Source organism: Podarcis tiliguerta, assembly GCF_965153285.1.
Source record: "Podarcis tiliguerta genome assembly, chromosome: 2".
Classification (NCBI taxonomy): Eukaryota; Metazoa; Chordata; class Lepidosauria; order Squamata; family Lacertidae; genus Podarcis; species Podarcis tiliguerta.
The window spans coordinates 19,690,699-19,708,911 of NC_139535.1; the positions used below are offsets into that span (position 1 = coordinate 19,690,699).

Consider the following 18,213-nt stretch of genomic DNA (forward strand, 5'->3'; position numbering starts at 1 on the left):
GCCGCCGCTCCATTCATAAATACGCAGCGCAAGAGCGCGCACGCTCACACACCGCGGCGCTCTGGGCTACCTGATTTAGGGATGGTACAGGCAGGGCCTCGGAGAGGAATTTTATCGAGGGGGAGGGTTTTAAAAAGTTGGGGGGGTCCCTTTCTCCAGGAGTCATTTAGTTTTTATCCGCTACGGTTTGTAACGCCATGAGCTGCAGCCCCTAAAGTCAACATTAGAATGGAAGACGAGACGGGCTGGAGAAGAGCGCTCTGTTACTTATCTGCTCTTATTCTCCCTCCACGATAAATATAAATAAATAAAAGTATATTTGATTTAAACATCTTCATTTATGCTACAATGCACGTAAGAAGGAATTCGCATCGGAACATCCTTTCCTATTGCAACGCAGATGAGATCCTCAGAATATGTTCGAAACAAACACATAATAATTGATTTTTACTCTTTTTAAAGAGAACTTTTCTGCACCTGCTTGAGACTCCCAATCCTCTGCATGCTGACCTGAGTGGGGTAGACTTCTGGGTAAAAACATACATAGCAGGAAACCTGACGAAGTGCATCTTAGGAAAGGTGTGTGATCAAATTGGTACTCCAGGGGATGTTTTTCTCTTGTTTTCCACCAAAACACCTCTGTGCCTTAATGGCACTGAGATCCAGTTTTGCCCATTAAGGCCTAAGAGAACAAGTCTTTGACCTTATCTATGTGACAGCACTTCAAGTACAGTGGTACCTCGGGTTACAGACACTTCAGGTTATAGACTCCGCTAACCCAGAAATATTACCTTGGGTTAAGAACTTTGCTTCAGGATGAGAACAGAAATTCTGAGGCGGTGGCGCAGGAGGCCCCATTAGCTAAAGTGGTGCTTCAGGTTAAGAACAGTCTCAGGTAAAGAACGGACCTCCGGAACGAATTAAGTTATTAACCTGAGGTACCACTGTATTTGAAGAACGCTGTAGTGTCCCTCAGTCTCCTGTATGCTAAATATACCCAGCTCTTCCAACCTTGTCTCAGAGGACTTTCTCGAAGCAGGCTACCTCGAAAGGACTGGAGGAATTTGAAACATTAGCCAGGATGTCAAAGGCACAGAGGGACTCTGCATGTACAAAGTGTACAACTCTTCCAAACACTTTAGGATTAACATCCACCCTCACCTTAGTTCAGAGGAGATTTGAAACCTGCTATGTCAGATCGGGACAAGAAGACCGTCAAATACATAGGTAAAGGCAAAGGGACCCCTGACCATTAGGTCCAGTCGTGGCTGACTCTGGGGTTGCAGCGCTCATCTCGCTTTATTGGCCGAGGGAGCCAGCGTACAGCTTCCGGGTCATGTGGCTAGCATGACTAAGCCGCTTCTGGAGAACCAGAGCAGCGCACGGAAACGCCATTTACCTTCCCGCCAGAGCGGTACCTATTTATCTACTTGCACTTTGACGTGCTTTCGAACTGCTAGGTTGGCAGGAGCTGGGACTGAGCAACGGGAGCTCACCCCATCGCGGGGATTTGAACCGCCGACCTTCTGATCAGCAAGTCCTAGGCTCTGTGGTTCAACCCACAGCGCCACCCTGTCAAATACATAGGCTGCACAAAATTCTAAAATAAACTTTTAACAAAACAAAAAGGTGCTATAAAAATCTTATCTAATTTATCTAAACTCTGTAACAATTTTATTAACAATTTTATAAAAATGCAGGACTTCCAATGAAAAGAGAACAGGGTTACCTGCCACTGTTTTTCCCTTCAGGCATAAATTATTACATCTTCTACTTAAGATTAGACAGAGTTTCCCTTAAGGGCGAAGACAGCGAAAACAGTTGAGCAGCTCTGCTCACATTTCAGCAGGAATTGAACCATTGCTCCAAATGCACATGAAAACAGCCCTTTTCTATTGCTCTTCCCATTGTTTCGGCTTGTTCCGAGCTTTTAGCTTTCCTGACCCTGGCCCTACACAGCCCAGGCTTTTCACCTGGTTACTTGGTTACCTGTCATTCCTTACACTTCTCAAACACGTGCTCTCTACTTCCAGCTCCTCATTAAGCTGCGGGGGCCACCGTGGCTTTCTTAGATGCATCGCCATTCTCTCTCATTGGAATGGTTTGAGATTGTGCCTTTAGTAACTCCTCCTCCAGAAGATGCCGCCCAACTTTGACTCCTTTCCCTATCTAGCTGAGGAATTTATTTATTGCATTTAGAAGAAGAAGAAGAAGTTTGGATTTGATATCCCGCCTTTCACTCCCTTTAAGGAGTCTCCAAGCGGCTAACATTCTCCTTTCCCTTCCTCCCCCACAACAAACACTCTGTGAGGTGAGTGAGGCTGAGAGACTTCAGAGAAGTGTGACTGGCCCAAGGTCACCCAGCAGCTGCATGTGGAGGAGCGGGGAAGCGAACCCGGTTCCCCAGATTACGAGACTACCGCTCTTAACCACTACACCACACTGGCTCTCTGCCTTTTTCCTCTAAGGAGCTCAAGGTGGCGAACAACCCTGTTCTTACAACCCTGTGAAGTAGGCCCAAGGTTTCCCAGTGAGCTTCATGGCCAAGTGAGGATTTAAACCCTTGTCTCCCAGGTCCTAGTCCGACACTCTGACCACTACACCACATTGGCACTCAAATCCTATGTCGTATTTTCCTGAACTTGTTAAAAAAAACAAACCCGCTTTTCCGAAATCCAAGGTACACATAGCTTTGGCTTTACACAAAATGACAAGTTCCATCATTACATGCAGCCCCTTCCCCCCCAAATTTCCTGCCACTCACATCTCGTTGACTAACTCTTCCCTATTAATTCAGATCAAGGACAGTCAACCCCCCTAATTCATTCCTCCACCTTCTGGAAGCGGAAGTTTTTGTCGGCAAGGTCTGGCAGGAATTTGTTGGGTGATTCCCTGATTAGTAGAGCTTGAAGCCTAGCTGATATCGGAGCAGTTGAAGTCAATTAAAGTCTTGCTTCCTTGAAACGTTTCCTTGTAATTTGTTTCACCATCCCCATCCTTTCCTTGGTTCAGTGGGCTGTGAAAGCCACAATGTGGCTTCTATTTCTTTCTCTCGAATTATTTTTTACCAGTTCCTCTTTACAGGCTAGCCTGCTCATCTTTCCCTGCAGGTGGTACACTTAAAAAAAAACACAGCATACCTCCCCCTCTTTTCTGCTACATCCATACTTTTTGAATTAGTTATATCCTCCAGCTGATCTAATCTGATCAGGGAGTTGTCTCCACCAAGCTTCAGTTATACAGTGGTACCTCGGGTTACATACGCTTCAGGTTACATACGCTTCAGGTTACAGACTCCGCTAACCCAGAAATAGTGCTTCAGGTTAAGAACTTTGCTTCAGAAATAGTGCTTCAGGTTAAGAACTTTGCTTCAGGATGAGAACAGAAATTGGGCTCTGGTGGCGCGGCAGCAGCAGGAGGCCCCATTAGCTAAAGTGGTGCTTCAGGTTAAGAACAGTTTCAGTTTAAGTACAGACCTCCGGAACGAATTAAGTACTTAACCTGAGGTACCACAGTACCTTCCCAGTAGTATTGACCTTTCCGTCCTAGGAGTCCGGGCTCACCTGCTTGTATTTCAAGAATACATTCAAAGCCTTGGCTAGCCTGCTCCAAACAAAGTCTCCCGTGCTGTTTTAGGGTGGGGTTTGCTAGATCCCCTTCAGCTTCTGTCAATTTCTCCTACAGCACTCAAATTTATCAGTAACATCCTCTTGGGTCCTATCCAAACCCTCGGGTCCTTGACAAAGTTTACACCCAAACACACCAGCTGCTCTCGTAGTCATGGGTTTATTGACACTCTGGAAGAATTTCTAGTGAGGCACCATGTTGACACAGACTGGAAGAGACCGCAGCGTGTGAAGAACTCATTTGATCCTTTCCCAAATGCCAGGCCTTCCTCCGGGCTTCTCCGCCGCTGCCCTTTCCAGCCCCCAATACCATCTGTTCCCAGAGTCGCCTCACGTCACAGACCAAGGAGGCTTGAAACCTCCTCTAGGCAGGCACAGAAGGAAGTGTTTGAAAGTTGCTGGTACGTGAAAGGAGTGGGGTGGGAGGGAGAGAACAGGCCCCAAGTGCGTTTTTAAATACAGGCATTGTATGCTTAATTAAGACAGCCGTCAGCTGCCCATCAAACTTTCAGGAGGTAAAGTCAGCGGAGGTGGAAGAAGTCTGCAGATGCAGCTGGTGAGGTGTGTCCAAGAGGAAGCCCAAAGCCTTGCTTCAATCTCCTCCTACTGCTGGGTTGGAATTGTGCTATGGCGGCTCTGATGCCAGCCGGAGTTTGAGGCTCCCTTGCGCAGCGCTGCAATATGGCATGACTACAGTAAAGGGTAAACACACACTTACAGCCAGCTGCGTAAAGCTGGGAGCAGGGTGCTGGGTCCTCAGCTTCCTGGCCCCCTCCCCTCCAGGCCGTTTTGACAGGCCAGTGGGGCCTGTCAATCACCTGACACGCCAATGCCATATAAAGGGAGCAAGAAGAAGGTGAAACTTAGGCTCTTAGCAGGCAACAGAGGGAGAAAAGGCGGCGCTGGCCTTGCCTGATCTGTATGCCCCCTGAAGCCTGGCTAGATACCATGCAGTTGGCAGGGTGGAGAGTTCTCTACATGGGTTCAGCCCATCTCAGGTGATCTCTGCTCTGCCCCCTCCCTTTCCCCCTCCCTGTGGATCTGAAAAGTCTGTCTATAAGGCAGCTCCTGCTTGTTTCTCTTTCCCACAGGGGATGGGGAAAGAGAACCTGATGTTTTACTTCTTCCCCACTGGCTTTCTTAGGTCTGGGCCTTTCCCCAGGATGATGCCAGGGGAGCCAACACACAGGTCTGGAGACAATGGACGATGAGTCTCCATACCCAGCGGCTTTCCCCACCGCAGGTTCTAGCTGCTATTCCCATTAGGGATTTTCTTGTGCGGCTGGGAAAGGTGCAGGCCCAGCCAAGGCCACGCAGCCCCTCCCTTCTGCCCAAATCTCACAGGCCTTGCTCTGCCCTGCAGGGAACGTACTGCCCTAGGGCCTCTTCCAAGCAGCCCTTGCATCGTAGAAGCCAGGGGACCCCATTCCTCGATTCCCACACCAAGGCCAACCCCTCGGGAGGTACTTTAGACAATCAGAGAAAGGGGAAGCAGGGAGAGAAGACATCACACCACCAGAGGAAGAGGCTGAGCAGGACAGGGAGCAGAGGAAAGCCGTCAGGGCTGCCTCTCAGGCTCACAAACACCCACCACCTCCACAGAGCAGGGACCTTCACTATTTGTCACAGGCCAACAGTGAACAGCCTGGCTGAGACCCTACGGGAGACAAGCAGCTCCCTCTACTGCTCAATGCCACGCACTTCAGGCACCTATTTACACCGCCTAGGGGTCACTGGCCACTTTAACTTGGGTCTGTCCCAGATTAGGGCATCGAAGGGTTGTGGCAAATTGTTCCCAGCTGAATGCCACTCAGGCGCTTGGGGAATTCTGGCCGCCGCCTACGAGGTTTCGCTGTCTCTGCAGCCTCCGAAGGCTCGCATGCGGCGTGGCCAAAGGGGGGCAGAAAAGATGAAACAGAATCCGAAGCCATCCGCCTCCACAAGTTTATACGCTGCAGGCAGAGTCCCGGAAGCTTCTGTGCGATGCTCAGGACCGACTCGTAGTTTCTGTCCCGTTCCCCATCTCCGGCCCTGCCAATGTCCGAGGAGGAACTCCCAACGTTAGCAGCAATCGAGGCTCCCCCTGTCCCAGCTCCCACGCAGCGAGTGCTCCTAGCCACACGCAGGAAGGAGGGATGGCAAGCGAGCCAAGTCCAGCCTGCCCAGGTCCCTGGCTGCAACAGGATGCTGGTAAGCTGAATGGAGGGAGCTGCTGCAGTCCATATTTGCAGCCCTTAAAGCTGGGGCCTACACCGCGGTTCAAAATGGAGGCTCTTGGGCCCAGGGGCTCCCAATTAACACTCCCCTGGGATGCGAGGGCTTAGCCATCAAGCAGTTTCAGGATGCTCTCGCGCTCCTTGAGGCTCTTCCAGGCCTGGTCTTTCTCCTTCTTCGTCGGGGTGCGCTTCTTCTGGCGGGCCGCCATGATCTTGCGGAAGGCGTCCATCACCTCGTTGTCAGCCATGCGCACCCGGTGGCGCAGCTCCTGTCTGTGCAGCTCCTCCTTGGCTAGCCTGCGAAGGGTTGCAAGAGGTTAGGGGGTTTGCGGGATCTGCGGGTTGCTTTTCAGCAACTGGAAGCACCCCACAAAGCAGATTTGCAACGGGAATATAACAGGGTACAGTGGTGCCCCGCAAGACGAATGCCTCGCAAGACGGAAAACCGGCTAGACGAAAGGGTTTTCCGTTTTTCAATGCACTTCGCAGGACGAATTTCTCTATGGGCTTGCTTCGCAAGACGAAAATGTCTTGCGAGTTGCTGCGATTTTTTTTCGCTCCCCACCCCCTTTTTCTAAGGCACTAAGCTGCTAATAGCCTTTTAGCAGCTAATCCGCTAATCCCTTAAGCCTTTAATAGCCGCTAATAGCCGCTAAACCGCTAATAGCGCTAATCCGCTAATGGGGTTGCTTCGCAAGACGAAAAAACCGCTAGACGAAGAGACTCGCGGAACGGATTCTTTTCGTCTTGCGAGGTACCACTGTAATTAGAGAAAAAAACTTATTGATATTTGACACACAGCAGTATTTAAATACAGTCATACCTCATGTTACGTTTGCTTCAGATTGAGCGTTTTCAGGTTGCGACCCGGAAGTACTGGAAAGGGTTACTTCCGTGTTTCGCCGCTCGCGCATGCACACACATTTAAAATGACGTCACACGCATGCGCAGAAGTGGCAGATCGCAACCCACACAGACGCGGGTTGTGTTCTGCTCACGTTGCGAACGGGGCTCCAGAACAGATCCCGTTTGCAACCAGAGGTATCACTGTAATCTGGTCACTGGTGCCATTCACATGCCCAGGAAAACATATTCGCCTTGGGGCTGAAATGAGGGCAAATTTAATAAATAATAATAATAATACAAGTTGCCACCAGGCAGGCTTTCCCGAGCAGATCATCCCACAGACAGGAGGCTAAGGCACGAAAGGCCTCTTTCTGACACCCTCCAGGTCTCCCTGGAAGGTGGCATGTATAGAACGGTCTCTGGTGATGATCTGAGGGTCTGGACAAGCTCCTATGGGGAAAGGTGGTCCGTAATGTAAAGGAGCCTCAAACTGGATAAAACACGGGGAGGTTTCAACCACACCATGGAAACCCTAAGCTGCGGCAGTCTGCGCTTCCATCTCTATCCACCTCTGGTCCAGAACACCAACCCCCAAGGAGGAGGCGGGCGATAAAAATGAAACACAAAACAGCTGCATGGCCAAGAAGGCAAAGGGATGAGGCCATTAGATTCTCCACCCACATCTGTATTTTTTTTAAAACGGTAAATCACCGTATTTATCGCCCTATAGGATGCACTTTTCCCCCTCCAAAAATGAAGGGGAAATCTGTGTGCGTCCTATGGGGCGAATACAGGCTTTTGCTGAAGCTTGGAGAGCGAGAGGGGTCGGTGCGCACCGGCCCCTCTCGCTCTCCAGGCTTCAGGAAGCTATCCGCAAGCCTGGGGAGCCCGCGGGGGTTCCCGCGGGGCTCCCCACGCTGCGGATAGCAGCCTGCCGCCCGGCGCGCAGGATGCCTTGAAGCAGAGCACCCCGCGCGCCAGGCAGACATCAACCAGCCCCACAAGCTCGGGGAACAGCGGGGAGGCACAGCACCGCCATCCCGCTGTTCCCCAACCTGGTTTTGGGGGGGAAATAAAGGGGGGGGATTTCCTTTATTTCCCCCCCCCCAAAAAATTAGGTGCATCCTATGGGACAAAAAATACGGTATTCTAACCAGTTTCAACCTTGCATTCTTACAACGTTACCACCCACCCTGGGGGCTAGGGGTGAATGATGGGCAAGAAATCATTATCCTCCTCTTCCCACCTGAGCAGCTCGACTTTCTTGGCTCGGTTGTGCGCGCTCAGGGCTTTGAGCTCAGCCTGCCTCTTCCGCAGCTCAGCCAGCACCTCGTCCTCCGAGTCCTCAGCAGGCCGGTCCTCCGACTCCAGCAGGCCTTGAGCAATCAGCTCTTCTTTGATGCGGCCTTCCAGAGACTTGGTGTGGGGCACGCTGCGAGAGGACACAAGAAGCGGTGCCACGGTGAGGGGAACCTCGCCACTCAGAGAGGTCTGGTGGCGGGGAGCAGAGCATAAGGTCCAGACCAGTGTTTCCCAACATCTGGTCTCCAGCTGTTTCCAGACTACAATTCCCATCATCCATAGCCACTGGTTTTGCTACCTAGGGGTGTTGGGAGTTGTAGTCCAAAACAGCTGGAGACCCAAGGTTGGGAAACAGTGGTCTAGTAAACTTTGGCTTTGGCTGAGTCATTCGTTCTCAGCCTCGGTTTCCCAAGAGCCGTTTCCGCCTTCCGTGTAGTCAGAACTGATTGCCATCTTTGGCAATTTAGCGGTATGCAAAATTAGCATCGTTTTGTAGTTTATGTTTTCACCGGGTTCCACTCATGCAGATGATTTCCTTTTCATCTCCTCTTCCAAAATCCGCTCCGGGGGGCCCCAACCCCCAGTTTTTGGGAGTGTGCAGTGTGTGTGTGTGTGTGTGTGTGTGTGTGTGTGTGTGCAGAGAAGAGACAGTGTTGGATAAAGTCCATTGTGTTTCAAGGTTTGCACTGATATTATCATTTGTAAGCCGTCTCAAGGTCACCTGTGACAGTAAAGGGTATACAAAAGCCGTAAAAAAAGGTGATGCCCGTGGCTAGTCCTGGGCTGCTTTTTTGGGGGGGGGGGGATGGCACCGACAGCTTTCCCAGAGTTACCCCACCACCTGGCAGTGCCACCTCTCCCATGAAGCTGTCACCAACATAGCTACTTTTGAGCTGAAAGGTTAATCTTTTTCTCTGTTTTTAAGTCCTGTTTTTTTACAAGCCTCCAATGGCAAATAACTTGGACCGCTTGTGAGTTTTCACAGCTGCCCTTTTACGCAGCTAGGATTTGGATCCCATTTTTAGAGTTTGGTTGCTGTGATAGTATACAGTCGTGATTTACAATTTGATTTGCAGTCAAACCTCGGTTGTCAAACGTAATCCGTTCCGGAAGACCATTCAACTTCCGAAGCGCTCAGCAACCGAGGATCAAAGGGAGATCGGCAAAGTCAATGGAGATTAAAGGAAAAAACTCCCCGGAAGCCGTTTCCGAAAATTGTTTGAAAACCGGAGCGATTACTTCTGAGTTTTCGGCACTTGGGAGCCGAAATGTACAATAACAGAGGAATTCGGGAGCTGAGGTTTGACTGTATTAGGAACTTCCCCAGCCTCCACCCCAAAAAGAGCCAATGAGGGAAAAGGAAGGGCAGATTTCTAGAAGGTTGATTTAAAAGGAACAAGAATCTACTGCAATGCGCTCTACGTGGAGCTACCTTTGAAGGTGACTCGGAAACTGTAATTAATCCAGAATACGGCAGCTAGACTGGTGACTGGGAGTGGCCGCCGAGACCATATAACACCGGTCCTGAGAGACCTGCACTGGCTCCCAGTACGTTTCCAAGCAAAATTCAAAGTGTTGGTGCTGACCTTTAAGGCCTCAGTCCTGTATACCTGAAGAAGCATCTCCACCCCCCATCATTCAGCCCAGACACTGAGGTCCAGCTCAGAGGGCCTTCTGGCGGTTCCCTCCCTGTGAGCAGTACAGGGAACCAGGCAGAGGGCCTTCTCGGTAGTGGTACCTGCCCTGTGGAACGCCCTCCCATCAGATGTCAAGCAAATAAGCAACTATCTGACTTTTAAAATACTTCTGAAGGCAGCCCTGTTTAGGGGAGTTTTTAACGTTTAATGCTGTATTGTGTTTTTAACATTTGGTTGGGAGCCGCCCAGAGTGACTGGGGAAACCCAGCCAGATGGGCAGGGAAATTATTATGACTTATTATTACTTAATTATCATTAATTATTATCATCTTACGAAGCACTCACCTGAAGGGCTTGTTTTGGCTGCGGGGGGAAGTGCTGGCCCCATCAGCTGCAGAGTCCTTGCCTGCTATCTCAGGAATAGGTGAGTCTTCGATGGGAGAGATTATGTTCTCCTACGCAGAGAGAGGGAAGATGGGAGAGGTGAGGCTTACAGGGTCTTGGGCCTTATGACGCCACACCTCCTCTCCCCAAGAAATCAGGACCTGCTGAAGCCAAAGGAGGCCCCAGCCTGGATTTTGTCCGCTTACTTCTACTAATGCCTGCAGAAGCCGCTGGGTCAGAGGTCCAAAGGGGCAGCCGTCCTCAGGCTGTTCGTGCTGGGACTCGGACTTCTTCAGCAAAGCGTCAACATCTGGAAAGGGTGGGAACGAAGGGGCAGTTGAGTAGTGGGACTGGCCAGCTGGCTTGGCACTTTAGGCAAAAGCAGGAACCTCTAAGCAGACGCCCAACCGCATAGGAATGTCCTGTGGTGGAAAGAGTTTGGGCTTTCCCATAATAACCACCCGGCCGTAGGGGAAACCAAACCCTTGGGTGCACCACGACTCAATGGGAAGAACCTTATACCAACCTAGATGAGCAGTCCATCAAGCCGAGGGCCATCGAACCTTAAAGGCACTGCCAGCCTAGGGGTATAATAGCTCAATTGGCTAGAGCGTGGTGCTGTTAATGCCAAGGTTGCCGGTTCAATCCCCATACGGGACAGCTGCCTATTCCTGCACTGCAGGGGATTGGACTAGATCAGGGTTTCCCAAACTTGGGTCTCCAGCTGTTTTCGAACTACAGTTCCCATCATCCCTAGCTAGCAGGACCAGCGGTCAGGGATGATGGGAACTGCAGTCCAAAAGCAGCTGGTGGCCCAAGTTTGGGAAACTCTGGTCCCTTCAAACTCTACAGTTCTATGATTCTACCCAAAGACTTCCACCCGAGAATCCTTAGTTAACTGAGATTCAAACCTGCAGGCTGATCTGCATAAAGGGTGGGGAAGATTTCAAGCACTACATACAACAGTGGATCAACGGCCACATGGAGGGGTCTTCTCTCTCTCTCTCTCTCCTGCTCTCATTCACTCCTTGCCTCCCTGCCCACCAATATCCTGCCAACTTTCCCCTCCATCTATGACAGCAATCAATTACACGGTTGCATGCCTCTCCAACTGATTAGTGCTGGAAACAGTTGAGTGGTGCTCCCGTGCCAACCGCAACAGGAAGCGGGAGGCAAACGACAGGATCTCAGTGATCCTGCCATGTGCCTCCCACCCATCTGGCGGTCCAGGAACGGCTAAGAAGCACCCCCATGGGAGCCCTTCTCAGCTATTCCTAGGGCTAAACAGCTCAGGTGTGACGGGGAAAGAGACCTGCAGGGCAACGCAAAGTTTGACTCAGGGCTGCATGAAGCGGCATGTCGATACATAAAAGTGTGTGCCGTATTGGTGACATATAAAGCGTGGCCCGTATTAGTGAGCCGCAAACTCCCCCAGAAAAGATGGCACAAGATTCCGCAGAAGGCTCTCGGGTACCTTTAGTGTCCAGCTCTGTCAGGGGCCCCAAAATGCCTTTCTTCTTGTCAGCAGTAACGGCGGCTCGAGCCCCGTCCTTCTGCTCCTCCAGCATGTCTTCTTGGGCCCAGCGCTGGGAGTAATGCTTCCCGAGAGGTGGGATCTATAGGGGCAGGAAAACCGTGCATTCACATTGTGCAATAACAGGGTGGAACGGCGAGTCTAACTCTGCCTCCGCTCATCAATGTCCAGATGTTTTGCTCCCTCCCTCCCCGGATGTAGCTCCACACAAATCCCACTGCCCTACCCTCTACCGTTTCCTCTTCCTGCCTGCTGGTAAAGGTAAAGGTAAAGGGAAATGCCGTTTACCTTCCCGCCGGAGCGGTACCTATTTATCTACTTGCACTTTGACGTGCTTTCGAACTGCTAGGTTGGCAGGAGCAGGGACCCAGCAATGGGAGCTCACCTCATCGTGGGGATTTGAACCACCAACCTTCTGATCGGCAAGCCCAAGAGGCTCCGTGGTTTAGACCACAACGCCACCCGCGTCCCTCCTCCTGCTGAGCATCCTGCTAATCCTTGCCTCCATTTCACAATGTGTACTACCTTATTCCCTCCCCCAACAAACCTGCTCCATACTGAACTCTACCTTCCACTAGCCGACTGAAATAGGCATCGTAGCTAAACGCAGCGGTCAACAGGCAAAGAAGGGAAGAGGAGCACACAAATTGTCTGCTTGGCACCTAGGACAGTTATCCAACACGCCCAATGGCAGGTGCAGCCCGCTGAGCAGGCAAAACCAAGGAGGAGAACCACGTTAAGCAGGGGCAGAAGTAACACTGCCCATGCTCAGATGAAAAATTGATGCAAGATGGATGCAGAGGAGAGCTCTTTCATCTTGCCAACGCCAGGTGTTACTGAGGGTATGTGTGAAGTTTTATCTCCGTTTAGTAAGAGCTGCATGACAGTGGGACCGTCTCCCTCGGGAGGTTGTGGATTCTCCTTCATTGGAGGTGTTTAAGCAGAGGTTGGATGGCCATCTGTCTTGGATGCCTTCGCTGAGATTTCTGCATTGCAGAGGGTTGGACTAGGATGACCCTTGAGGTCCCTTCCCCCTCTACAATTCTGTGATTCTGTGACTCTCTGATGTTCATTATACACCTTTAGGTGCCAGGCAAAAACGTTCCTTCTTAACCAAGCCTTTGGTTGATCCAAATTACATCCTATGCCCTTTTAAAATGTTTTGGGGGGGTTTTGAGTGGGGGGAGCTATTGGGTTGTTGTTTTTATTTTTATTAGGTATTTTGTGGTTTTATATCTTGATTTTATTCTATGAACCGCCCTTAGACCGCCGGGTATAGGGCACTATACAAATTCAATAAATAATAATAATGATGATGATGATGTGACAGCTGTTGTTTAAGCTGGCTTTGGTATTTTATATAATCCCACTTGTTGCATCTTTTATTCTTCCAATTTTATGGCAGCAGGCCATGATGAAGTCTTGGATACAAAGGACAGATAAAAGCTTTTCAAGGTAAAATATAGAAACGACAAGAGAGGCGTTTCATGAAGCAGGGGAATGTCCAAGGTCAAGAGAGAGAATGTGAACAAGAGGCTGGTTGTGTTATCTGGGAAGCATCAACGTGTGACCTTGCCGCTAAAGATAGCTGAGGTGGCTCAAGTGGGGAGGCTCCCTTCACTTTGGCACCCGCTGTCTCACATATCTGGCTGGTGTTAAGGCTATAAAAGTTCCATATCCAGCAACAGCCAAGTCTCAAAGATAAGAAGCGAGTTGCAGCAACTTCTCTCAATGAGAAAGCCAGCGTGGTACAATAGTTAGAGGGTTGCACTACAATCTGGGAGACCACGGTTCAAATCCCCACTCAGCCATAACAGATAATAGGTAAAGGGACCCCTGACCATTAGGTCCAGTCATGGCCGACTCTGGGGTTGCGGCGCTCATCTCTTTATTCGCTGAGGGAGCCGGTGTACAGCTTCCGGGTCATGTGGCCAGCATGACTAAGCCGCTTCTGGCGAACCAGAGCAGCACACAGAAACGCCGTTTACCTTCCCGCCGGAGCTGTACCTATTTATCTACTTGCACTTGCACTTTGATGTGCTTTCGAACTGCTAGGTTGGCAGGAGCAGGGACCGAGCAACGAGAGCTCACCCCGTCACGGGGATTCAAACCGCCGACCTTTTGATCAGCAAGCCCTAGGCTCTGTGGTTTAACCCACAGCGCCACCCGCGTCCCTATATAACAGATAATAGAAAAGCTTAAAGTGGGCTGGCACAGCTGGAGAAGACGCAGAACAGGACAACTAAAAACAAGCAGGAAGTCAGAGCCGCTTTCCTCCACTAGAAGAGCTTAAAAGGTCAGAGCAGCAAGGATGCCGGGTCACAACGCAAAGAACGGTCCTCTTTAACAACCTCTTAGCAGCAAAGGTGGACAGAACCACAATTTCTCCTGCTTGGCTAACCTCACAGCCCCCAGCTTTACTCTCTCGCCTCCAGCCAGCTGGAGCAAACAGGACTCTGTTGTCCCACAGCAGAGAGGAGATCGCTGGTGGGACTGGCAGAGAGGTGAGGTGGGAGAAACCACAGTTTCTCCCAGCTTTTGAAACTAACTGAGAGGCATCTCTCGCTAGAGCTGGGAAGGTTCCCTATCTAACAGTTCTGAAATTGACAGGCCAGTGATCTGACTCTGTATAAGGCAGCTTCTCCTACTTCAGTTCCTCTGAGGGACTGTTAAAGAAATACGTTGTGTCAGGGAACTGCCATCAGCTCAGAGGCGAGAGGTGGAAGGGCAGTTGTGTTACAGGGAGCCTCCGAAGCTCTTGCAAAGCAGCTCTTCCTCCGGCGAGGAGGGAAGTCCTATCTCCAGTGGGGAAGGGATGCAGGGATCAGAAGATGCTAGGGAGAGCCGCAACACCAAGCCTGAGCAAAGCGGAGGGGAGGCAAGTCCCCCTTTGCCAACGCCCTCTCTGCGCAGTCGGTTTGCGCGCAGAGAGGGGAGGAGAAGGATGGGGGTCAAAAGACTGTTATGCTGGGGAAGGTTTAAGGACCGCCCACTCCCAGATTCTGCTAGCGACCGAGCAGACATGGACTTGAGACGCTCTGCACTGTAAATGTTTTTGGACAGATAATAAAGCCTGGAAAAGACCGGTGGGAGTCTTGCCTGTTTGCTCTCGAGCAACCACACCGGCACATAACAAGTTGGTTCCTTAGGTTGCGGCCTGGCAACAATACTTAAAACATTCCCTCCATAGTGCACACAGCTACCACCATGTGCTGAGCTGCGGGAAATGTTAAGAGAAGCCAGCAGGAAAAATGGTCCGGGACGTTCACATTACAAGAGAGGTTAGCCTGAGAGTTTTGCTTTACAACAAACTCGGTAGTTAATAGGAAGGAAGCATTCAATCACAGGTTATCCAGTGTAGCCTGGGTTTGATCCTGGCTCAACACATCAGCTCAATAAAAAGGGCTGCTTAAAGAGAATGTTATGAAAATGACGTATAGATGGTATTTAACACCAGCTAAATTGGGACGCGGGTGGCGCTGTGGGTAAAAGCCTCAGCGCCTAGGGCTTGCCGATCGAAAGGTCGGCGGTTCGAATCCCCGTGGTGGGGTGCGCTCCCGTTGTTCGGTCCCAGCGCCTGCCAACCTAGCAGCTCGAAAGCACCCCCGGAGGCAAGTAGATAAATAGGGACCGCTTACTAGCGGGAAGGTAAACGGCGTTTCCGTGTGAGGCTCTGGCTTGCCAGAGCAGCGATGCCACGCTGGCCACGTGACCCGGAAGTGTCTCCGGACAGAGCTGGCCCCCGGCCTCTTGAGTGAGATGGGCGCACAACCCTAGAGTCTGTCAAGACTGGCCCGTACGGGCAGGGGTACATTTACCTTTACCTTGGCTAAAATGTACAAGACAAGAACTAATGAGTGTTGGAAATGTAAAGAAAGGGAAGGTATCTTCTACCACATGTGGTGGACTTGAAAAGAGGTAAAGTAATAATAATAATTTATTATTTATACCCCGCCCATCTGGCTGGGTTTCCCCAGCTGCTCTGGGCGGCTTCCAACAAAATATTAAAATACAATAGTCTGTTAAACATTAAAAGCTTCCCTTAGCAGGCTTTCTGGGAAATGATATATAATAAGTTAAAGGAAATGTTGAAAAATAGTTTTGTTAAAAAAAACCAGAAGCCTTTTTATTGGAGAAGAGATACCAAGGGAAGAAATCCGAAACCAGCACAATCAAGTACAGTGGTACCCCACAAGACAAATGCCTCGGAAGACGAAAAAGCTAGACGAAAGGGTTTTTCGTTTTCTGAGGTGCTTCGCAAGACGGATTTTCCTAAGGGCTTGCTTCGCTAGACGAAACGGCCCTGGCTCTAGTGTCATGGTGACGGTCACTGCACGCACACACGCTCGCTTCCCCACTCCTCCGGCTCCCTCCCACCTTCCGGCTGACGGCTCCTCCGGCTCCCTCCGACCTTCCGGCTGACGGCCGACCTTCCGGCTGCCTCGTGCCGCTGCCCACCCCCCTCGCACGCTCCCCTCAGCCAGCGTTGCAGCCAGAGTCACGCTCCTGACCCCCGCCACCCTCCAGCAGCCGCGTCGCACGGTGGCCACAACACACGGGTGAGTCTGAGGTACCGGCTGCAGCAGCTGTCCTGCTTCTCCCCCCCCCCCGCTGTTGTCAGTGTTTAAATGCAGTGGTGCTTCGCAAGACGAAAAACCTCGCACAACAAAAAAACTCGCGGAACGAATTAATTTCGTCTTGCGAGGCACCACTGTATTCCAAAAGGACTGGAGTAAATTTATACGATATCTGAAAAACTATTGTAAGCAATTAACATCAGTAGCAGGGTTGTCTGACGACTTGTAATGAGAAACTTTCCACCTCTTTATATTTATTTATATTTTGAACCATTATGTAATGAGTGCAATTAGAATTGGAAAACACAATGATATAAAGGTTAATTCTGAAAGCCATCTGGCGGGAGGGAAGGAAGTTGATAGGTTCTAAAGAGCCTGGGCGGTAAAGTAGAGAATGATAGTGTGAATGTATATGACTAAATGGAAAATAAATAAAAATTATTTAAAAATAAAATAAAAAATGAAAGCGCTACTTGGTGGACGTCAGGAAACTTGGCTGAAAAGGGGCAGGCAAGAAATGAAAAAGGTGTTTAAATACACCTTCCCGAAGAAACCAGAGGCCTTTCTCCTGGGCATGGTCGACCAAAAGGTGAAAAAGAAAGATAGAACCTTTTTTATGTATGCTACAACAGCAGCAAGAGTACTCATCGCACAGCATTGGAAGACACAAGAGCTACCCACTCTGGAAGAATGGCAGATGAAAGTGATGGACTATATGGAACTGGCTGAAATGACTGGCAGAATCAGAGACCAGGGAGAAGAGACGGTGGAAGAAGACTGGAAGAAATTCAAAGCTTATTTACAGAAATATTATAAGATAAATGAATGTTAGAATGACATCAGATTGAATATAAAAGGTTATTAGCAAAAAGTTGTAAAATTAAAAGATTTAATATTATATTAAGGAGATTAAGTCATATTAAGTTACCAAAAGAAAGATAATGATCAATTAAGACAGAGGGAAGGGATTTGCTGATTAAATTTACGATCTGGAATACAGTGAAGGGAGGTATGGGGAAGTCGGAGAAATAAGTAAATGCAAGAAATATTATAAAGATGGAATTGTTTTTATTTTTGTTTTTGTTTTTTTGATGTTTTTTGCTGTTCTGTGTTTTTGTAATTTTGTATTTTTCTGCTTTTTCTGTTGTTTCTCTTTTGTTTTATTTTTTGTGTAAAAAACTTAATAAAAATATTAAAAAAAGAAAAAAGAAAAGGGGCAGGCAGGAAGGCTGAAAGAAGTGTCTCCATCAAGATGATTTTTACCTTGTAGTGTTCTGCTTCGTCTTCAGGAGGCTTGAGGAGCTCTTCTAAGGTACGCACCTCCTCACTGGTGAGGTCAGCACAGTAGGGCTCCACTGAGGCCCAGAACCTGCAAACAAGAGAGCAGGGCACTAACAGTGAGAAACATACACACCTGTAGCTTAGGCACTTTGGCCAGCAGACAAGAGGAAAAGACAACCTGGATTCTTCAGTGGAGCACACTAAAGTACAGCGGTACCTTGGTTTGCAACCGTTTTGGATTACAACCACGTCAAACTCAGAAGTGCGTGTCCCTTTTTTTGGATTACAACCCCTTTTTTTTAATTACAACCCCCCCCCCCCTTTTTTGGGAGGCCCCATTGGCGAAAGTGCACCTTGGGTCACAACTGGTTTTGGTTTACAACCGGACCTCCGAACGGATTATGGTTGTAAACCAAGGTACCACTGTAATATAAAACTGATCATCCAGCAATATTCCAACCATATCTTGTGGGGTTTTGTATGGAAACAAAAAATATAAAATGCAATTCGTTTCCTTTGATCTGAATACAGCGGGCAAAACAATGGGTTACATCTTCAAATTGGCCACTTCCAAAAATACATTTTCATTGCTGCAGAGGTATATCTGTTTCAAGCAGGTGCCTTCGCTGTATTCTTTTGGGCGCCTGCTAAAAACAGTATTGTTTAAACAAGCCTACTCGGATGCTTATAAAGTTCATACAAATTTTGACTGGTTGTAGTATCTTAACTTTTTGTACGTTTTAAAGTATTATTGTAAACTTTTCTTGATTTTCTTGTTTCCTTTTTGTAAACTGCTTTGAGTGTTTTGGG

The 18,213-nt window shown here is 49.4% G+C and overlaps 1 protein-coding gene across 9 annotated transcripts in view; it reads right to left on the minus strand.

Moving 5' to 3' along the window:
• Nucleotides 1–3,767: 3,767 nt before the first annotated feature.
• TADA3 (transcriptional adaptor 3) overlaps nt 3,768–18,213 on the minus strand; it is a 30,169-nt gene continuing 15,723 nt past the window's right edge. For all 9 annotated transcript variants that reach the window (XM_083426109.1, XM_083426108.1, XM_083426110.1 and 6 more), the window contains 6 exons: nt 17,386–17,491; nt 11,486–11,627; nt 10,218–10,321; nt 9,973–10,082; nt 7,935–8,120; nt 3,768–6,139 (listed from right to left, as the gene is read on the minus strand). In XM_083426109.1, the coding sequence (XP_083282235.1) occupies nt 5,947–6,139; nt 7,935–8,120; nt 9,973–10,082; nt 10,218–10,321; nt 11,486–11,627; nt 17,386–17,491 (841 nt within the window). In that variant the 3' untranslated portion in view covers nt 3,768–5,946. The remainder of the gene's footprint in view (nt 6,140–7,934; nt 8,121–9,972; nt 10,083–10,217; nt 10,322–11,485; nt 11,628–17,385; nt 17,492–18,213) is intronic.